Source organism: Lynx canadensis, chromosome A3, assembly GCF_007474595.2.
Source record: "Lynx canadensis isolate LIC74 chromosome A3, mLynCan4.pri.v2, whole genome shotgun sequence".
In the NCBI taxonomy this organism is placed as follows: Eukaryota; Metazoa; Chordata; class Mammalia; order Carnivora; family Felidae; genus Lynx; species Lynx canadensis.
The window spans coordinates 1,650,135-1,671,369 of NC_044305.1; the positions used below are offsets into that span (position 1 = coordinate 1,650,135).

At 61.3% G+C, this 21,235-nt stretch overlaps 3 protein-coding genes across 7 annotated transcripts in view; 1 reads left to right on the forward strand and 2 right to left on the reverse strand.

Moving 5' to 3' along the window:
• Positions 1 to 862, reverse strand: part of SS18L1 (SS18L1 subunit of BAF chromatin remodeling complex) — a 28,994-nt gene extending 28,132 nt beyond the window's left edge. The window contains exons 1-2 of one of the 3 annotated variants that reach the window (XM_030309249.1): positions 705 to 862; positions 252 to 324 (exon numbers count right to left, since the gene is read on the reverse strand). Coding sequence is in view for 2 of the 3 variants with exons in the window: in XM_030309244.2 (XP_030165104.1) it covers positions 705 to 773 (69 nt within the window). In the remaining variant the exon portion in view is untranslated. The remainder of the gene's footprint in view (positions 1 to 251; positions 325 to 704) is intronic. The other 2 variants (XM_030309244.2, XM_030309242.1) reach the window with 2 other exon arrangements.
• A 335-nt stretch (positions 863 to 1,197) lies between these two features.
• On the forward strand, positions 1,198 to 6,925 carry PSMA7 (proteasome 20S subunit alpha 7). Its single transcript, XM_030309261.1, has 7 exons — positions 1,198 to 1,383; positions 3,548 to 3,674; positions 4,227 to 4,351; positions 5,004 to 5,126; positions 5,561 to 5,680; positions 6,235 to 6,297; positions 6,709 to 6,925. The coding sequence occupies exons 1-7, from the start codon at positions 1,288 to 1,290 to the stop codon at positions 6,799 to 6,801; spliced, it is 747 nt and encodes a 248-aa protein (XP_030165121.1). The 5' UTR covers positions 1,198 to 1,287; the 3' UTR covers positions 6,802 to 6,925.
• Positions 6,926 to 8,499: 1,574 nt separating this feature from the next.
• On the reverse strand, positions 8,500 to 19,831 carry LSM14B (LSM family member 14B). Of its 3 annotated transcripts, XM_030309258.1 has the most exons (10): positions 19,543 to 19,830; positions 17,654 to 17,817; positions 16,445 to 16,580; positions 15,571 to 15,687; positions 13,447 to 13,614; positions 13,120 to 13,197; positions 12,737 to 12,898; positions 12,263 to 12,413; positions 10,303 to 10,488; positions 8,500 to 9,703 (listed from the first exon to the last, which is right to left on the reverse strand). In XM_030309258.1, exons 1-9 carry the CDS (start codon positions 19,667 to 19,669, stop codon positions 10,317 to 10,319), a joined length of 1,275 nt encoding a protein of 424 aa, XP_030165118.1. In that variant the 5' UTR covers positions 19,670 to 19,830; the 3' UTR covers positions 8,500 to 9,703; positions 10,303 to 10,316. The 3 variants fall into 3 exon arrangements, with proteins under 3 accessions (XP_030165118.1, XP_030165119.1, XP_030165120.1); XM_030309259.1 differs by lacking the exon at positions 13,120 to 13,197 and having other exon boundaries at positions 19,543 to 19,831; XM_030309260.1 differs by lacking the exon at positions 15,571 to 15,687.
• Between the last annotated feature and the right edge of the window lie 1,404 nt (positions 19,832 to 21,235).

A 21,235-nucleotide genomic window follows, 5' to 3' on the forward strand; every position in this document is an offset into this window, starting at 1 on the left:
GAAGCAGCCAGTGGGGAACCGAGGCGCACCGCTGACCCGAGACTCCCCAGGGCGAAAAAGAAACCAGGGCAGCTGCCAGAGACGCCGAGAAAACGCAAACGGGAATGGCTAACACCGATTTTCTTCTGAACTTGCCTTCTACGGAGAAACAGAAGACTGAAAATCCCAGACCCAAAGCGTAAGGCTTCTGGTAAAGGTGCCCCCACACCCACGTGAGCGTGATCTCGGTAAAACCACAAGGCCAAACTTACAGGACGCGGGGAAAGGCTGTAAAGCGAATCGGTAAAGTTTCTGTTAGGTGAGGAGGCTGGCCGGGGTGTCAGGCTGAAAAACAATGTGACACGCGAGTAAGGGCCGCGGCGCGCGGCGGGCGGGTCGGCCCCGGGGCCGCCGCGCTCCGGGCCGGGCTCCGGGGCCGCGCGGGCTCGGCGCCCCGCGCTCCACGCGCCCCCGCGGGCCTCGCAGGGCCGGTCCCCCGTGCGCCCGGGGCCCCGCCGCCGCCCGCGCCGCCCCGGCCGCCGCCGGCCCGGCCCGGCCGGGCGGGCCCGGGCCCCGTCCCCCCGCCGAGCGGGCCGCGGGCGGCGCGGGGGGCGGCGGGGGTCGCGACCGTCGGCTGCGCCCCGGCTTTGTTCGCGCCCCGCGCCCGCCGGCAGCCCGCGCCTCGGCCCCGCGCGCCCCGGCCCCGCGCGCCCGCCCCGGCCCACCTTCTGGATGGTTTGCTGCGTGACCTCCCCTTTGCCTCGCGGCCGGGCGGACGCGAAGGCCACCGACATGGTCGCGCGCGGGATCTGCCCGAGCTCCTCGGGGCTTCTGCTCCGGCGGCGCTCGGCGGCCCCGGGCGCTCATTCTCCGCAGTCGCTGGGGGGGCGGGGGCCGCGGGGGGCGCCGCGCCGTGGGCTCGCCCGCCCCGCCGGCCCCTGCGTCGCCCCCGGGCCCGCCGCGCCGCCGCCCCGCGCGCCGTCCGCCCCCCCAGGCCGAGCCCCCGGCGGCGCCCCGCGTCGGCCGCTCTGCGCCCCGCGCCCGGCCCTCCACCACCGAGCCGCCCCCCGCTCTCCGTCGCCGGTGGTTCGGCCCGGCCCCGCCCCGACGCGCGCGCACGTCAGCCGGACGCCGCCTGACGCCGCCCGACGCCGCCGTAAGGCGCCGGACGCCAGCAGCGCAGTGCGCGGCGGCGGGGGCGGGCAGGCGCGCGACGCGGGAGCAGAGGCGTCGTGAATCGCGGGCCGCGCGGCCGTGAGTGTGCGCTTTTCCCCGGCTCCGCCGCCGCCGCCGCGCCGCGCCGCCGGCATGAGCTACGACCGCGCCATCACCGTCTTCTCGCCCGACGGCCACCTTTTCCAAGTGGAGTACGCGCAGGAGGCCGTGAAGAAGGGCTCGACCGCGGTGAGCGGCGGCCGGCGGGGCCTGGCGTGCGGGGCGGGTGGCGAGAGCGGGGCGGCGGAGGCTGGTGCGCGCCGGGCTCCCGGGGTCGGCCCGGCTTCGCCCGTGCTCACGGCCTCCGCCGTAGGGATGCGCTTTGTTCGGGCGGCTCTCGTGGAGCCCCGGGATCGTTGGTGTCGCTGAAGGAAGCGGGGCGGGGGCCCGTCTGGGACCTGCGGCTGCGGGGACGGCCGCGCAGGCGGGCGCAGGAGAGTCTGGGGCCACTGCCCCCCTGCCGGTGGGTTCTCACCGAACGGTGGCAGTGCTACACGTGTGCCAGTGACTTCGCACGGGCGCTCGCGAGGCCGGCGCGCTCGGTGTGAGCGCTGAGCCTTGGAGTACCGGTTTCTCTTTCCCTCGGGCGTCTCCAGGGTGTATGAGCGGCCGTGGGACGGCCATTTTGGCGGGTCACCCTGCAGGGCCCTGCTTGGGCCCTGGGCCGTGGGCGCGGGTGCGGGCGCCTAGCAGCAGGGCTGGGTCGTTGTTGGCTCGGTGACTCCTTCACGTCCGTAAGCAACTTAGGTGAGCCGCACCCCTGCGGTCCCGGCCAGGGGACTTCCCCACTGGGGACGGCGGTGGTCCTGGAAGCCCAGGTGCGCTTCAGGAACAAAGGGAAGCAGGCTCTCCGGGGCGGCGGTGCCACCGGGAGCCCTCCACCGGGTCGGGCAGCTTGGCGATCATTCTCCTGCTGCCATCTGAGCACAGATCTGACGTTTGGGCCACCATTTGAATTTTGGATGGGGGATGCGTTTGAGACACCTGTGGGTCTGTTTCCTGGTGTTACTGGTTTTTCTCTTACCTGCTGCCGTCTCGGAGGTTCGCGTGCAGAGAGAAAAAGGACACAGCTCTGGGCGATGAAGTGCTTTCATTTCCTGAATGTCTTCTGAAATTCAGGTCCAAAATCCACCTTCTGGCCCAACTCGGGTTAAAGAGCACTGGGAGAGGAGCTGCTTGGACACTCCCCGGCCCCGTACTCCCTCGGGCCAGCCAGGGTGGCTTTGCTTAATCCTCCCAGCATCTCTGAGCCTGGCTCCCTTCTCCCAGGGGAACCTGGAGGGTCACCTAAGAGCATGAAGAGCCTTGAAGTCAGAAACACAGATCAGTGTTTTTCCACCATGGCCTGGGGCTGGGGGTGGGGGTGGGGGGCGCGGGCTGGAATTTTGCGCCCCAAGGGGTGTTTGCCAACGGGTGCAGACCTGTTTCTTTGCCTGTGAAGTGCTGCCAGCTGACATCTAGGGGTAGAGGTGGGCAGGGCAGCCCCAGGGCCCGCAGCGCCTCGGCTGAGAGATCTCTGGGCTGAGACGTGTTGCTCCTTGGAGCATTGCCCCATTTCTATCCGCTCCTGCCCTGACGGGGTCGAGGGATCACTTGGCCAGTGGGAGATTTTTCCATGTTTCCGATACGCTCTCCTCTCCTGTACAGTATCTGCTATATGCAGAGAGCAAGCTAATTCCCGGGAATAGTTGTTAAGAGTTGTCCTTCCACTTGAGGGCAAACCAGACCTTCCCCAGAGCTGTGCACAGGTGTGCCATGGTGCGGAGGGTGGGGGGGGGGGTGTTGTTTCAATGTTTTTTTACTTTGAGAGAGAGGGAGCGTGTGCACACGTGAGCAGGGCAAGGGCAGAATCTCGAGCAGGCTCTGCACTGCCAGCGCAGAGCCCGACTCGGGGGCTCGATCTCACAAGCCACTGGGAGATCATGACCTGAGTGGAAACCAAGAAGTGGATGCTTAACTGACTGAGCCACCCAGGTGCCCCCAGCGTGGGTTTTAACATGCTTCACAGCTACAGAAACATTGCTTTCGGGGCACTTGTCTCGAATGTCAGGATCTCAGGCTTAAAAGCCTTGCATGTGTCTCTGTGATTCTCCCGGTTGAAGGTATATACACAACAGTTACCGTGTTGTAATTGAGACCTCGTATCAGTACGTTCAGTGCACAGGAGTGGGCGCCCAGGTCGTGACACTTGGGCCAGCTCTGCCAGAAATGGGTCAGTATCTGTGATCTGCGAAGCGTGGGGCCCCCACCCCCAGGGTGTTCGCAGGTCCCGGTTACCATCTGCTAAGCGCCCTGAGCCTGATGGCAAAACCTCTCGTTGCTTTCTTAAGCACCGTGTTGATTTTTATTGAAGGTCGGTGTGCGAGGGAAGGACATCGTTGTTCTGGGCGTGGAGAAGAAATCAGTGGCCAAACTGCAGGATGAGAGAACCGTCCGCAAGATCTGCGCGTTGGATGACAACGTCTGCATGGCGTTCGCAGGTGAGTGGGGCCGGTGCCCTGGTCCTCAGAGGCCCTTATTAGCACTTTGGAGGCCGTCTCAGTCGGTTGGCTTTTGGAAGATCTAGAAAGTGGGGAAACTAAAGTCATTTAAAAGGAGCTGATTGGGACCTTTGCCAGCTTCACCAAAGCTTTCGGGGGTGGGAGGCTTTGCTGTTGCTGGCGCGTGACTGGATCACAGTTACAGTCTGGAGACAGGCCTGGCGAGCCTGGTTTTCCCCGACCACAGTTCCCTGCTGTGGGGCATGCTGTGTGCCCCGGGCACTCTCGTGGCTTCCCGAGCTCCTCCGTGCGGGTCCACTCTAGCAAGATCCCAATTTACGTACACTAACCTAGGGACTGACGTGTCTTGTCTGAGGCCTCTGTGCACAGCCAGAGGATGATCACCCCGGCGTCCATCACCCAGATGACCTGAGAGCTGGGTTTCAGAGGACTGGCTGGAGTATGTAACTGCCGTGTGGTCGTGTGACCTGTGCCGTCCCCGATGGGAGCCGATGAGGCGTGGCTCCGGTGGCAGTCTTTCTGCTGTTGCAGGGCTCACTGCGGACGCGAGGATAGTCATCAACAGGGCCCGGGTGGAGTGCCAGAGCCACCGGCTGACCGTGGAGGACCCAGTCACCGTGGAGTACATCACCCGCTACATTGCCAGTCTGAAGCAGGTGGGCATCCCGCCACAGTAGTTCATGGTACCTGTGTGTACCTGTTTGCAGAGGTCCCTTCAGGGAAATCAGAAAACTGCTCTAATTCCACGCACAGTCCCGATCTTTGTGCAAATGTAACTTACCGTAGGTTATCCACTTCGGTGGCATTGTTTGCGTTTAGTGGCGTGGGACGGTCCAAATTCACGTTTCTGAAGGGACGTGATAGTCTCTGTCTTGATGTCCTGAACGGTTGGCTTCCAAGCATTTGGGAGGAGCTGAGAGCCACCTCCACCCTCTGGTGACGTGCCGGTCATTTTAAAGTCAAGTGTGTAGCCAAAGCGCGTGTGTTGTCAGAGTGGTTCCAGCGGTCTCGGTTGTGCTGTACGATGCGTTCAGTCGTGGGCAGGTCTTGCACACCTTTCTGAGCCAAACTGCACAAGAGAAGGAGGACCGCTGAGTAGTCCGGGCTCACGTCCTTCATCGTTGGAACTGCAGATAACTTGAGTGTCTCCATCCCTTCAGCGAAGGCTCAGCTGTTGGGAACGCCGTGTGCGTGTGTGTGTGTGTGTGAGAGAGAGAGAGAGAGAGAGAGAGAGAGAGAGAGAGGACTTAGGGTGGGTTCCACAGGGCCTTTCGTGCTGAGGCATTAACATGTTCCTTCTCCCGCCAGCGCTACACGCAGAGCAATGGGCGCAGGCCGTTCGGCATCTCTGCCCTCATTGTGGGTTTCGACTTTGACGGCACCCCCAGACTCTATCAGACGGACCCCTCGGGGACGTACCATGCCTGGAAGGTGAGGCCCTGACAAAACAGAGAGTCTTCGGGCGGTCTCGCCAGTAAAAAGTTGCAGAGGCCACTGGAAGATACCGGGTCTCCTGCTGGTGTAAGGAGGCCGTGTCCTGCGGGTGCGCGTGCACGCGTACTCACCACCCGTTTGTTCTGTGACGCTCCTGCTGATAGAGCGAAGGAGTCATTAGACGTTGCTGTTTGAGACCGTGTCCAAGGATAGGGAGCAATGGGGGTATGTGGCACGAAGCACAGTCACCCATGTGTCTTTCAGTAACAAAGGAGAATCCCACTCGTGGCTAAGGATCAGCACCAGTTCCAAACAGCTCTTTGGGAAAGGAGTCCATAGGGCAGGACCAAGGGGCCAGGCTGCTGCGGTCTTGTCCTCGGGCCGGTTCGGGATTGTCGTGCCCTGCACCGTAGAACACATTCCTCTTTCAGGCTAATGCTATAGGCCGGGGCGCCAAGTCCGTGCGTGAGTTTCTGGAGAAGAATTACACTGACGAAGCCATCGAGACAGATGACCTGACCATTAAGTTGGTTATCAAGGCTCTCCTGGAAGTACGTTTGCGTTTGAAATCTGGCGCTTGGGCTGGGCAGAATGGACAGCACAGAAGTGGGCGGCTGTGTGCAGGCAGCAGGAGCGGGGGCGGTGAGGCCGCCGGCGGTAATGCTGGGCGCCCCAGGGCTTGGTCGGCCGGGCCCTGCCCCGGTGCTGTCAGCTCCCTCATGCGGCTGGGGCAATCAAGGACCGAGTTGCTGGTCCGAGGGCACGCTCAGGTGAGGAGCGGCAGAGGCAGGACGGGAGCCAGCAGGTGTGGAACTTTCCACTCAGAGCACGCCGCTGCTAAGATTGGGGGATGAGGAGAATGGGGACTAGTGGCTGGGAGCTGTGGCCTTGGGCTTTGTCAGCACTTGGGAGATGCTGGCAGGTAAAGCCAAAGAGGCAGGGGAGTGGCCAGAAGGCCAGGCTGGCGTCCAGCTGTTGGGCTTTGGTGGGGGGGGGGGGGGCAGGGGGGCTGGGAGCCTAGCTGCTGTGTGGAAGCAGGGGTGGCGGGGTGGGTGGTGCTGGTGCCACGCAGGTAGGCACCTGGCCTTATTCTTCGCTTTCCAAGGTGGTTCAGTCTGGCGGCAAAAACATTGAATTGGCTGTCATGAGACGTGATCAACCCCTCAAGGTAATCACCGAGGTCGTCTGGTGTCCTTCGCTCTGGAGCATCCCCAGGGATGGGGCGGGGGCGGGGGCGGGGGGGTGGGAACAGGGACCCTACTCCTGTGGCGCTTGTGCTCCAGGAGATTTCTTCCCAAGGCTCCCCACAAACAAGTGGAAGAGTAAGCATCATCGTGTGGGTCTCCGGGGGAGGCTGGGGCTCGCGTGGCTGCTGGGCATATTGAAAAGCTGCCGCAGGCCTGTGGCAAGCTGACCGGTGTCACCCGGATCAGGCGCGCACACCCTAGTTTTTCTGTTAGAAGCTGCTGTGAGGTGCATGTGGCCGGAGCGCCAGAGCTTTCCTCCCCAGGGGAGAGGGGGTGCTGGTTCCCTGGTGCCTTGTGTGCTTTGGAGGCTAACTGTAAACTTTCTTTGGTAGATTTTAAATCCTGAAGAAATTGAGAAGTATGTTGCTGAAATTGAGAAAGAGAAGGAGGAAAACGAAAAGAAGAAACAGAAGAAAGCATCGTGATGATGAAATCTTGAATTGATTTTTAAATTCAAATCATGGATTTTCCAAGTGATACATAGGCATTTCCCTCCACTCATCTACTGTCCAAGGGTCCTGCAATAAACTTCCTATTTGTTAACCTTTTCTTCAGAGCGTGTGTCTCTTGGGTGCAATCAGGACGGCTCTGTAGAAAGGGGGTCTTCCCCTCGCTGCGTCTGAGCGCTCTCCTTAGTGTGCGCTCTCCTCTGTGCTCTTGTCGCCAGTCTCGAAGTCGCCAAGCTACTGGTGGCGGGCCAGGCAGGGGCGTCCAACTTTTTGGTTTGGGAGTCCAGCAGTGCTAGGAGCGCACGCCAAACGTGACGGCTGCTGTAGACAGGCGCGCGGCATTAGAGACAGACGCCGAGACTCCCGAGTTTCTCTTCCCAGAGGGGCTAGCAGGCGGACCTTGTTCCTGACGGACACACGTCAGGGAACACGCGGCGCCCAGTTGGTTTTCACTCAGAATCCCACAGAGCAGCAGCCGTGTTCAGAACGAGTCGTTTCTGCTTTCCCTAGATCAAGTCTTCGCACTTGTGTGCTCTCCCTTGAGTTCCTGGTGCCGATTGTCCCCTGTGCTTGCTCTCCCGCCAGACATGGCCCTTCCAGGTTCCAGCCAGCAGCAGCCTCGCCCTCGCTCTGCCACCAGTCCCGGTGACAGGACCACAGGACCACCGTCGGGCACCCCTGCCCCACCGGGCGATGGCACAAAGGGCTCTTTGAGTCCCTGGGCCGGCTGCCCTCCCAGCTGTGCCCCTGGGATTCCAGGGCGCTGCTCCCACCTCCGTCTGCAGCTTCCCTCACTGGGTTCTCACTGAATGGCACGTATATATTCGATCTAGAAAGGAGTAAAAACGCCCAGATACGTTTTGAGCTCAGTGTAAAATGTAGAATTGTCAAAACGTCAGCATAGAGCGTCAGTAGTGAAGTTAGTCATTGTGGTAAGCTGTGACGGGACTATATTTAGATCGCCCAAAGGAAATACCTGCCTAGTGCGACCGCTGAGTCACCTACTTCGTGGAGGATTCGTGTTTTGGCTACCTGCATCTGACTGTGGAAGATTTTAACTTTTTATTGGCCAAGGATGTTAGTTGTTTCCCCCAAAAAGGAAGGTTGCTGAGAACTTGTTGAAATTGTGAAACTGACCACGGTGCCGTGCCGTTGCAGGCCAGCCCCCTGCTGCTTGGGCCTGCTCTGGGCCCAGCGGAACCACAGGCAGGCACCGAGGGAGCAGTGACACGGTGGATGGGGCGGGCCTTTCAAAGACCCCCAGAAACCCATTTCAGTGATGCGGGGCGCTTTCGGTCCAAACAGCCACGTCTGCTGTTCTGGATGGTGTGGGGTCCAGCCCTGGAACAGGCCACAGGGCACAGAGGACACAGGAGCTCCAAGCAGCCTGGGGTGGGGGGCAGGCATCTCCCAAGACAGAGCTTTTAGAACCAGCTCTTGTCCCATGTCTGGAGAGCAGAGCCCCTTGTTCTGGGAAGCTGGCCCGCTGCACACTCGGGCTGGCTCACGCCCTTTACCCAGACCAACCGGGTCAACGTCACTCGAGAGCAGATGTCGCCAAGGAGCCTGTTAGCGCGAGGCCTGAACAGCTCCTGCCTCTGGACGGGCACGGCAGACAGGATAGGACTCCAGCAGCACAACCAACAGAACGATTTTACTCTCAGAGCAGAGAAGAAAGTTTTAAAGGTTTGCACGTTTATTTATAATTACAATTTACATTACTCCAACAGAGCAACCCATTGCTAGGTTCTAATTCTTAGCCATTAAGTCCTACAAAAATAAACCCAAGCTTTTACAGTAACTGAATCAATACAGAACTAAAACCTTTATAGCTATTTAAAGGGGTTTAGTTACCAAGGTGCTTATGTTCAACACAATGCCCTGTCCATCAGAAGGGCGCATGCTTATACTAAAGGTCTGACCCATTTACTCATGCAACAAATTTATATTCCCCACCCTCCCTCCACCCACCTGTAAAACAAAAACACAGAACTATTTACAATCAAAAAGAAATATGTTCTCGGTCAACCGACCTTGCAAAAAAGACTGGCTCGTTTCCAAGTGGATGAGACACTGAACGGTGGCCAGAGTCCAACAGTGACTGGCCTGGGTCAGGGGATGGCAGGGACGGGGCAGGAAGGGTGGGGACACCACAGGGCTTTGGTCCCCAACCCTGATTCCTATGGAAGCCAGGCTCTGAGCAACAGTTCCTAGCTCACGTTCAGGACCCCTTCCTAAGCCTCCAGGACTTAGCCCCCCCCACACCCGCCCCCACCACCCACCAGCCCTCAACCTTGACATCACGGCTCTGGATGTAAGGGTTGTCTGGTTTGCTTCTACAACATGATCCGTGGGACACCCCCACTCTCCCTGCCCAGGCCCACCCACCCCCGCACGTCCCCAGGCTGGCCCTGCCTGACTCCTGAGACCCCAACCTACGGCACTGGGGGGGTGCCAGGCCAGCAGCACCAGAGGCCAGTTGGGTTATAAAGATGCAACTGGCTGCCACGTTTGCCGAATGAGATTTGGCTCCACTTTAAAAAAGTCAAAGCTGTCACACAAAAAAAGTCACAAAGTGAGGATCAAGCTTTTGCTCTAGAAACCTTTTTCCAAAATACCAAAACCTTAGAATTAGGCTGTGTGCAACTAAAGAGGAAAGACAGGCCAAGATACCTCAAAGAGGTTACCCACGAATACTTCCCCCAAACAAGTGGTTCTAACTCAGACCACGTCCAAGTTCAATTAAGTCCAAAACATAAGTAGTAGTATGAGAATTTTCCAAACTCGGTAAACAAAGTGACCCACGTCTCCCAAGTAAGTGCAGCGTTTTCCGATAACCTCAGACACAGCTTCGTTTCTGTGCTGCTTCCGCAGGCACCTGCGAGAAAGGGACAGGACACTACGTGAGCACGCTCAGCACGTCCCACTCGGCAGCGCCCCCCCCCCCCCCCCCCCCCCCCCCCCAGCAGAAGCCAGGCACACAGGGTCCTGGGGAGAACGAGGGTGCTCAGCCTCCCTCCCACCCCAGTCAGGCCAGGGCTCCCCAGACTTTCCAGTCCCCATCAACCATGAAAATCACCTTTGTACACACTGGGCACACCTGTAGCCCACTGCCCACCCAGACCCATGGGGCACACAGGTGGATGGGACCTTGTTCATGCGCACCTGGGGGTCCCTGCGGGGCAGGGAGGCCAGCTGGTGACGGCAGTCCTTGCCGACCACACTGCAGTAGCACGCGCCCAGCCCCCACACCCGGACCCGCACTTCGGGGGCCTGCCGTCCCTAGGAGCCCCCCAGGTGATTCAGAGGACCAGGGCCCTCATCTCGGCCCCAATTCCCGCAGGCTCCTCCTCTTGCTGGACGCCAGGGCCGCCGGCTCCAGGGCTCCTAAGCTCTTCCCGAGGAGGGTGCCCACAGGCAGTGCCCCCCCAACGCCCTCCCACCACCGGGTCCAGAAGCCCCCCTTCGGTCACTCACCTGCGGCCCCATCCTTACACCCTGCCGGTCCCAGCTCTGTGGGAAGTTGGGTTGCGGCGGGTTGTACCGTTGCCCCTGCCCCCTCGAAATCCACCCCTGAAGCTACGGCCACGAAGAAACCTTCCCGATACCCCGAAAGTCTCCGTGTTGAGCTTCCGCTCTTCGGCCCACGTAGTCCGCCTAGAACTGGACCACAGACAGGTGCGTGAGACCGAATGCAGCCGGCATCTGGTCACAGCTTCCTGAGCCAGCACAGGGAGGGGGTGTGGGGGAAGGACCGGCAGGTGGACCCATCAGAGGGGGTGACCCAGTCAGGACCCCGCAGCCAGAGAGCCCACCCTGCGGGTGCTCCCGGCCACACTGCCAACGGGGTCTGCTGCTCACCGGGCGGGGCTGCCCAGCATGAACTCTCCTGCCTTTATCGACAGGTGAGTGCGTGACACTAGGCAGTGCCCAGGCAGGTTCTGAGACCTGGAGCGTACCACAGACCCCTCCACGGAGAAGTTTCTAGTATGTGAGGAGAGGGCTGGGCTAGATGCAGCGGGATCTCCAAGAATACGAGGCTTACACCCTGGGGACGGTGGGGCCACGGCAATGACACCACGCACCACCCAGCGCCCTTCGTACTGAGCATGCGGCCAGCACCCACCTCTGTGTCCCAGGTGAGGGCCCCACGTCCGCTTACAGGCACAGAGCTCCCGCTCCACTGCCCCCCTGGCCTCGCTTAGAGAGCCAGCAGCTGCACCCTCCACCCGCCCAGCCCGACAACCCCGACGGTCGTCGTGGTTCCCCTCACAACCTGTCAGCAAACCCGGTCCGCTCCCCCTGCAAAGCAGAGTCAGCAGCCGAGCTCTCCTCCGCCGCCGCCACCACCCGATTCCGAGGCCCCAGGACTACCGCACAGGCCTCCGGGTGGGCCACCGGCCCCTCTGCCTGCCTTCGGCATCCTCAGCGGAGACGGGGGAGAGGTCAACCGGCACCGCCCCCAGCTCCAACCTGGACAGCCGCCCACAGCTCCCGGCACCCAAGCTGGTCGTCACCGTGACCTACTCGCCCTGCTCGCACGCGCCCCCTTCATCCCTGACCGCCTCTCTTGGGACTCTGCTCCGGCGTGCGGCAGACGCCTGGCAGGCGGCCCGTGTGCAGAAGCTTCCTCCGTCCACCCACGAGCGCTCCCGGCACCACACGGTGTGACACCTCCGTACTCGGTTTACCTTTACCTCCCCCCCACCCCCCACCCCAGGCCCTGCCCAGCCTCCTCCTGCCCGTGCCCGGACGCGTTTCTATCCTATTCGCACACGTACTCTCTACTTTCCCTGCCGGGATTGAAACATAGGACAGCAGGGCCCCAGCGTGTGCTGTGCCCTCGATACCCAGCAGCGTGTCTGGCACTCCGTTTGCGGAATGAGTGCACACGGGTTTCTGTGCCTGCCCCTTCTATACCGTCCAGCTTGCTCGCAGGGTAACCTCTGAGCACCAGTCTCCAGGGGCTCTAACTGCACGCCCAGGTCCCCAGTCTCAAGCAGTCGGGAGCCGAACACGCAGGCCAGCTGCTGCAGGCAGCAAGGGCCTCAGGCCACCGGGTCGGCTGCCAGGACAAGGCGGCGTGTGACCGAACGACCCATCACTCAGCTGGGGAGCATGGTGCCGAACTCAGCCTCAGTGGACAAAAGAGTAGCAGAGCCAAGATGGAAGCGGAGGCCGGACCTCGGTCCGACCCTCAGGTGCCTGTGACTGTCAGGGGTTCCGCGCTGCCACCTGCTGGCGCCACCGGGACCGGTGTACTCACACGGCAGAAACAGGAGGAGGATCTTAGGTTTGTCCTGAACTTAGACGGGAGTCTGGTCTTCAAGAGAGCATGGCCCAGGCTCTGGAGTTTTGAGGCAGAATGAGTGTCTTCCTGCCAGCTCATCCAGGCCTCGCCAGCCCCGAGCCCGGCCCCCTCACCAGGCCCCCTGACCTGGTCTTGAGCTCAGAAGAGATGTTGTCGAAGAAGGACTTGGACTTGTCATAGTAGCAGTTGGGCCCCAGGTGGTCTTCCTCAGCAGGAGCCTCGTCACTCTGGGTCACCACCGCTGGGTCCTTCTCGTCCCCCTTCTCAGCTTTGTCATCTGCAGAGAGAAGCAGGGTACACGGTGATGCCTCCCTCGGCCAGGGCGGGCCCCTGGTCAGCTGTCCTCAGGCCAAGCACATGGGGGGGGGGGGGGGGGGGGGGATGGCTCGTCGTCTGTGTCAGAAGGGGCCCACCCCCCCCAGCCGTGTAGCTTGCTTCTCACCCACGAGCAGTTTGCACATTACCCCAAGCCTCGTCCTCACTCAAGAATTCTTAGATGGCGCCGCTTCCACACCTGCCCCGCCCCCACCCATCTGTCTTGCACCTGCAGCTACAGACACTCCTTGGTGGGGAAGGCACCCTCTGCGTAACGCCAAACACCTTTAAAATTCAGTTTCTTCTTAAACTCTTTGTCCAGCTCCTCTCTGTTGAACTGGGCGTTTGCACTCTCAAAATCAAAGTCGCCTTCAAACTTGATCGTGTTCTCTTTGACGTTAGTCGGGCGGTTTTGCCCTCTGGAGCGATTCCTCGTTCGTCTGTTCCCTGGGGGAAGGAAGGAAAGCCGTGACTGGTGAGCCGCCGAGCTGACATTACTCCAGTGAGATGGGTGACAAAGAGGGGACAAGGCACACGGAAGCGGACACTGAGCCCCAGCGCCCCAAAGCCGTCACCCACAGAGACCAAGCAGAGGGGCGAGCAGAGAAGCGGAGCACAGCGGGTGGCCCGCGGCTCCCCGGAACTCAGGTGGCAACAACAGCTGTTACCTGATCGCCTCCTCTGAGGTCTTCTGTTCTCGTCGTTCACCTGCCCTTGACTCTGCACAGCTGTCGGCTGAACTACATCTAAGGCGCAAAAGGAAAGAGTAAGGCAAGCGCCCACCGAAGCAGAGCCCAGCGACGGAAGCGGGGTGGCGCTAGCACAGGGGCCACGCAGCAAGGGCGGGCCCTGCGAGAACACGTGGTGTTTACGATGGGGGGCAGGGGGTGCAGGCTTTTGAATGACAAAGTAAGAAGACAGAAAAGAGAACCCCAGGAAGCAGGGCGCCACTCTGAGGCGGTGAAGTGGACACCAGGACGGGAAGGGACAAGTACCGCTGGTGGTCTTGCCGCCCGGCTGGGCCGGGCGCCCGTTCAGCTGCATCCCCACGGTGGCCTTGCCAGGTAACAGCTTTTTGGCATTCAGGTTATCGACAGAACCAGTCTGGACGGCCTGCTCCACCATGGGGCTCTTGCCGACTGGGACGGATGGAAAACCAGCTCCTGAGATGGGAAGGGAAGGAGCACTGAAGACCAGAGAGGAGAAAACCTCACGGCCCTCCAGCCCCTCCCTCGGGGTAGCAGGCCGGGCAGTTGAAGGCACCACCTCGAGACTCTCCCAAGTCTGGCAGAGCCTCCCGGACCATCCCCTCCCGTGACTAGCCCGGCGGCCACAAGGCCAGCTCACCAGGGAGCCCTGAGCCCCCGATCCCCAACCTAGGTAACCCCGAGGAGACAAAAACACCCTGCCAGAAACAAACACTTCCCAGGTGGTTTAGAAAACAGCTTTCCAAAAACCACACAAGCTCTAAGCCCGAGGGGGCTCCTTGGTTCCAAGATGCTGGCAAATTCACGGTCTGGGAATTTGTTTTGTTCTGGTCCACGCTGGACAAGAACCATCCCAGTCTGGGATCTTCTAGTAAACGGTCATTCTTTAAAGTTAAGCTCTGGAACGCGGTCGTTTGTGCTTGAGGCATAACAAAACCAAAAAGAATGATGTGATAAGACCCGACTACAGAAAAGCAGTGCATCTTGAAGAGACGAAGGCTCCCAGGCTGCCCTTGGTGGTGGGGCCGTACCAGAGTCTGTCCCTACAACACTGCAGTCTCAGCCCTCGGCGGAGGTCCCAGCTCCCGAGGTGTCCTCTGAGGCAGGAAGGGGGAGAGGGCACGCCACCCACACTGGTCCATCCCCCCCCCCCCCCCCCCATACCGTCTAAACGGGGCACTGTGGGGCTGGGCAGAGGCATACAGAGCTCTGAGGCACAAAACCTGGGCCCTGAGCACGGAGGTCACCATCAGGAGAGACGGCCCATTACGCGTGAAAATTGGCTATTTCAGTTTTCTGGTTTTTCACGTGAGACAGAAACTAAGGCAGTTACTGTGAAACCTTCCTCACGACCAGATCAAGAGAAGAGCTCCCAAGGCAAGCTGGACGGCCTCGCATACTGGCGCGCGCAGGTGTCCTGTGACGGGACCACGCTGGAGCCCCCTCCCCGGCCTGCCACCTTGCCCAGCAGGGCCCTCCCGGGAACGCAGCCCGGCTGCTCCTGCCACACTCTAACTCGATGGGGGTGAGACTCAGGCTCACCCGTTCTTGATAAAACAAAACCATCAACAGACTACCCTCCCCTGAGAGCAGCTTTACACCAACAATTCAAAGAACAAACCGTCTAACGTAAACTTTAACTGGGCAAAAACACCACTGCTTCCACGTCAGGGACACACTGGCATCCGTGTGGGAACGGAAAGCAACACGTGCGAAATAACAGACTGGCACGGATGCTCTGGGTGCGACCCTGGACCGAGCCTCCGCAGGGGGAAGGCAGGGCATGGCGCTCTACCCAGTCAGGCACGTGAACCTCAGCTCTCAGAGAAACGAGAAGAACATCAAGAAAGACCAAGACGCCCCAACAGGTGCCACGGCCCAGCTGAGACAGGCAGTGCACCCCGGCATTAACAAGCTGGTTGCTTGGCCCACGCCGTTCACCTGCTCGAGCGAATCTCCCAATTCTAACGGGGCTTCACGTTAGAAAGACACCCGAGGCCTCTCGGAAGGGTGACGAATATGCCACGCGGCTCCCAGAACAGCAGGTGAGTTTCTTAGGGACTCTGCAGTGTCACCCAGCAATCTAGAACACATTCTGGGCCAGCTGAAGCCCCAGGGAAAGGCTTTCTGTGCAAAGCTTCCCACATTTGGTAGTCTCGATCCAGGTCCAAGCAGCCCCTGGACCCAGGGGGGAGTGAACAAGTTCCGGGTCAGTTCTTTCTAACGCCTTCTTTAAAACCGTGCGAGCTTGTTAGTAAGTCACGACTACGTGTTGAACCACATGGAAGCAGCTGAATTGACCCTCGGGCTTGGCAAAGCATCTACTACAGCCACTGTCGCTCTGGGCTACTGGTTTACCCCCTTGCTCTCAGGACGGCAAGACAGCATGCAGCTCTCCCCAACTGCGGTTACCCTTGGAGGTGAGCTGATGTGGCTCTGAGGACACGTCAAGCTCTGAGGCGGGCTGTGGAGACGGAGAAGAGCTAGGGCTGGAAGCTGCGGCCGAGGCTGGAGGGCTCACCAGCTTCTCTAAAGGAAGACAGAGGAGAGCAAAAGAGAAAGTACGCAAGTAAGTAACGAGACACCGGTCCCGTGTCCAGCAAGCTCGGAAGAGCCAAGCAACCTCTCACGGGACACGTGGCTCACACAAACCTATTCTAGAAACACCGTGAGCCAGGCAGAGCAGCAGTCCGGACAGCGTGACTCAGGAGCGGCCCAAGAGCAGGTCTGCAGGGCCTGCCCACAGCCCCGGGCTGGGGTAGGAGCCTGCCGACTCCAGGGTTTGAACGCCTCGCAAAGCTGCGTCCGGGGCCAGGCAGACTGTCACGCTACACGTGCAGAAGAGAACCTCATTCCAGGATCGACCCACCTCGGGGGACGGAACTTTTGAGCAAAGCAGGGACAGCAAAATGCCTAACGGATGGGTATCGATTCAGCTTTTTGCGTTTACGGGCTTCCAAGGTGTCAATAGTTAGAGCCCATCCGTAATCACAAAACCAGTTGTTTCTTATTGAAGCAAACATGCCGTGACTTCCACCCAGACCCAGGCTGACGTTGCAAATGAATTTTGATTTGACTCATCTGTCCCCAAAGTCAGACGAACTCTTTTACTCTCAATTGAAGAGCGAGCCGGCGTTCTAACTGGTTCAAGTTGCACTGAGTGCCGTGCTGAGCGTGCGGAACAAGCAGAACAGGCCAGGAGCAGGGTGTCCCCACGATCAGGGTCTGCGGCCCCGCCTCCTGGAGATCACAGCGCGAGTTTAGCAGACAGAAACAGGTTACTCACCTAGACCCAAGGAAGCGGCGTACTGCTGGCTAAGCAGAGAGCTGGCAGCCAGCTGGCTGTAGGGCGGCATCCCTCTGAAGGGGCTGTAAGGCACGTGTGGCTGGAAGGAGGAGGCCGAGCCCGAGCCCAGGGAAGACTGGCCAACGAGACACACAGATGAGAGCAGCGCAGAGCAGTCAGACTTGTCTGCCTGTGTTCCTGGAGGCCCGGGGTCGCGGGGCAAAGCCTCCAGAACCACGTACGCGAGCTCAGAGCTGCCTTTCCCACATCCCGTAGCCAGGTCCGCCCGTCCGGGTCACTCTAACCGGAATTTCCCCTAACTCAGTTAACCCCTCGGATGGCTCCCCACCGGCTGTCGTTCCCTAGTTTAGCCTCTGTAAGAGGGCAGACCCGCCACCCGAGATTTGGCCCTGCCCCCAACACGCAGCAGCCCAGCCACACAGTTCCCACACGTGCGACACCTCTCCGGTCCCCATACCCTCAGGGACGCTGCTGCCTGTTGCTCCCCAAAGACCTCTTTGTGCCCCGAGGCCTGACTCAGGTACTTGCCTCTTCTGAAGTCTCTGAGAAGTCTCCCTCCGGACCTTTCATAGGTCTGGCCCGGGGCTTCTCCACGTGTCCCCAGAGCCGCCCCAAGCACGCTACCTTCCAGGGAGCGCCCTCAGTCCCAGAGCCTCCCGCAGAAGCGGCCTCGGAGCGACCAATGAATATTCAGATGTGCAAGTCGAGAAACTATTAAGCTAGGCTCCGCGGTAATCCTGGGCAAATTCTGCCCTAACGCAGGAGGCACGTATACGGCATAAGAACCGCAAGGTCCATGTCCCACGACACTGGGGTCTAAAATCCAGACGACGTCAGGAGAGCAAGTCCTGCTGTCTCGACCCAACAGTAAGGACAAACGTGATTCCCCAAGCCTCCCCGGAAGACTAGAAGCACCACCCCCTTCCCTCTCTCTCTCTCTCTCTCTCTCTCACACACACACACGCACTCGCACACACGGAGAGTCTCACTCTACAACACACGACACCGCAAGCTGAGGGAGGTTAAGACTTTCTGCACCAACAGCCTGCGCAGAAATTAAACCACTTTTCATTGAAAGGCTATTCCTCGAGTCGAGTGCTCCCGCCAGACAGAGGACACCAAGTTCCACTTGGAAAGCGGCACCTCTCGGAAAGCGTGCCCACGTCGGGAGGAGGGCAGCACACTTACTTGGACGATAGCAGGGTCCTGCGGGAGCGTGTGCTGGGCTTTCGGAGGCTCACACACGGTGATATCTTTGATATCACTTCCCCGGAAAATGATGTACTCATAGATCTCCTCTCGCGGGGGGGCCGGCCTATCTGTGGGACGGTCTTCGGTACCGAAAGACCTCACTTGGGAGTTGAGAGAGAGAAGGGTTAGGTTGTCGTCCTCGGCCAAGGGCGTTCAATCCATCCTCCTGCACTGCAGCCCTCGGGCACTCTGTGCCCGGCCCTGCCCTGCACACCACCCTCGGTCCACCTCCCAACGGCTACTCCGCCCCCCAGTTTCCAGAGCACAATGCCTACAGGGCCCCGGCTGGCAACGCTCCAGAAGGTTCGGGGCCCAAAGACAAGTTAACAAGTTCTGAGGCCCACAGTCCCCCGAAGTTGACGGTTCTCAAGTGTGAGCACAGGAGGGCCAGCGCCCTGAGCAAACAGTCCACTTTGCAGAACACCCCTCTACACCCGACTTCCGAGATTAAACAGCCCGCCAGCTGCTTTTTACCTGAAACCTCGCCGCACGTCACCCCTGGGAGTTTGTTTTGTTAGGCGAGAAGCCTGTGGGCTTGTTACCCGCACCCTCCCCGGGAGGGGCTCTCACAGAAACAACGGGAGAAGTGGGCTCAGAGCCTGGACCCACACCACCGCCAGCCTGGGTCTGCCCGAAGGCCTTCTTGGGGTATGCACCCTTCCCAGCAGGGTTCAGGCTCTGGGGGCAGAGCTGGGCTCGAAGCAGCCTCTATCTAATCTGAGCACAACTCCTGCTAAGGACCAGAGGCTCTGGGCCTCAGTTTCTCCAACGGGGATGGCATGCCAGATACACTCAAGTGCCAAGGGTATACGTCAACACATAACCTCGCAACTCTGGATTCTCTCCTGGAGCCACGCAATTGGTCTCTCCTAGAACTCGGGCGCCAGACTTTAGAAGGTATGCCCGGAGTTTGGAATGACTGCGTCCTGAAGGCCCAAGGCTCCCTCTGACGTGGGAAACAGGGACACGGTGCCCTGACCCTCACAGGCCCAACGACACCCATCAACCACCCAGGGTCTCTGCAGCCCTGGCTGCACCCGGCACTTCTCCCCAAGAGGCAAGGGAAGGACACTCGCCATCTTCCCCCGGAGGATGAAGACAAAGAAACTTTGAGCCACCTCCTCCTGCCTCTACAAGCCTGGAAAAGATTCTGGACTCCCCTAGAGCCACATTCCAGCCTCCTGCCTCTACGTCTGGCGGGGGCTTCAGGGTGCTCACGGCGCCTCCAGGGAAGGGTCGGCCACAAAAGGGGAAAGCCACAGACTGAACGTCTGCATTAGGGCAGGAGAGCGCTTTAAGTGGGGGCACCTAGCAGCCGACCGATGCTCCTCTCCCGGCAGGAGGCTCCATTAAGACGTGGTGTTTGTTCAGGCTCAAGGCCCCAGCTGCTTAATAGGTTCCAGAAGGGCTCACAGGAGTAGCGTTCTGGGGAGGCCCCGGGGAGCCTCAGGCCCCTCGCCCCGCCCCTCCTCCGCAGGGACCGGGATCTCGGCGCCCGCCGCCCCCTCCGCCCAGCCCAGCAGCACCGGCCCGCCACCTGCAGAGGTGGGCTGCGCGGAGGAGGGGGCGGCGCAGTAGGAGCTGGGCCCGCCCCCACCTCCCCTCCCCACCCTCGGGCTGGGCGGGCCGGCCGCGCACAATAACCCGCCGCCGGGGCCGGGGGAGACCATTGTGCCGGCCGAGCCCGGCGGGGGAGGGGGGGCTTCGCGGGGGAGGAAGCGTCCGAGGAGGTGGGGGGCGCCCGGAGGGGGGGGGGGGGGCGACGGCGCCCACCGGCTGTTGGCGCCCGGGGGCCGGGGCGGTTGGGGCGGCCGCGGGGCCGCTACCTTTGGCGAGCGCCACGGTGGAGTTGTCCGTGTCGATGGTGTAGAGGATGCCCTCGTAGCGGATCTGCGCCTTGGAGATGAGGCTGATCTTGCTGCCCAGGTACGGGGTGCCCGAGGAGCCGCTCATGGCGGCGGCCGCCCGGCTGGGCCTGGCCCGCTCGCCTCCGCGCGGTCGCCTCGCCGCCGCCGCCCGCTCCTCCGCCTCGGCGCCTCCTCACCGTCGCCCGACGGGCCTGCGCGGGGGACCAGCAAGCAAGCGGCGGCTCGCGGCCGGGGGCTCTGAGGGGAGCGCGGGGGAGGAGGGGCCGCAGCAGCCACATCCGGGGCCTCGCGCCGCCACGCCCCGCCCCCGCACGCTCGCCGCCCATTGGATAGCCGCGCCTGCCTCCCTTTAAATATGGCCGCGCCGCTTGCCTGGGGGCGGGCCCGCTCTCCGCGCCTGCGCAGCACGCGCCGTGAGCCCGGGCGGGCTTCCCCCGGCTCTCCGCCCCCTCCTCGGCCAACTCCCGGCGGGCCCCGCGCGGGGTGGGAGCACGAGACCTGGCTGGCAGGCTAGGGGGGAGGGGTGGGAATCGGGAGGGGCGGAGCGCGCGTGCGCAGGCAGGGGGCGGGGGCCATGCTGGAGGGGCGGGGCCGGGGGGCGGAGCGCGGCGACGAAGCCCTGGGCGCCAGTTCCTGAGAGCAGTCTCCAGAGCTCCATAGCGTCTCTGCCGAAGAGACCAGAAGAGCTTCCCCTGTCCTGGGCTGGAAGGCCGCCCGGCCGGGGTGCGCCCCGTCCCTCCCGTTCTAAAGCACCGGCGGGCCGGAGTCCCTGCCCGGGGGGGGGGGGGGGGGCGGGCGGAGGCGAGGGCTGCGGGTTTCTGCCCGCGACGTGGAGGCGGGGTGCGGGGCCGAGGTCCCTAACCGTGACGTAGAGGCAGGGGCCAGGTTTCCCTGTCCAGCGAGGTGAAGGCGGGGTTCAGGGTCCCTGCCCGGGAGGCGAAGGCGAGGTTTGGGTCCCTGCCTACGAGTGGAGGCGGGGAGACGGGAGTCCCTGTCTCGGAAGGTGAAGGCGGAGTTCAGGGTGTCTGTCCCGCGGGGTGAAGGGGGGGGGGGTTCGGGGTCCCTGCCTGCGACGTGGAGGCGGGGGCTCGGGAGTCCCTGCCCAGGGAGTTGAAGGCGGGGTTCGGGGTCCCTGCCCCAGACGCGGAGGCGGGGGCTGCCCTCTGGGCGCAGTGGCAGCTGCGGGTAACGAGCGCTTCCGGCGCGTCAGCCGCTAAATATAAAGTGCTGAGCGCATCTTCTCTTTTAATCCCTCCCCTCCCCCAAACCTGCGGTAGCTTCGTGTCCCTTAAAATAAATCCCAGCCCGCTACCAGCGCCTCAAAGCCCCGCCTGGCTTGGCCTGGCCCGCCCGGCTCCAGCCCGGAGGCCTCCTGGGCGTCCTCGGTGAGAGGCGGAGAGGGGGGCTCCGACTGTCCCTGCGCGGTCAGCCACTAAGAGCGCGCACGTGTGCGCTGGCTTTTTGTCCGTCTCTCCCTCTGGCCCGGCCCATCAGATCAGGGATTAGTGCTGGGCCCTGGAAGAAACTTGGTGCATGGTGACCAGCATTTTATGAAAATGAAACAGAATAAAACGGAAAATATCAGGGCATCCCACATAGAATATTGTTTTGTGTTGAGGCCATTTACATGTGTGAATATTTACGTGGGTGC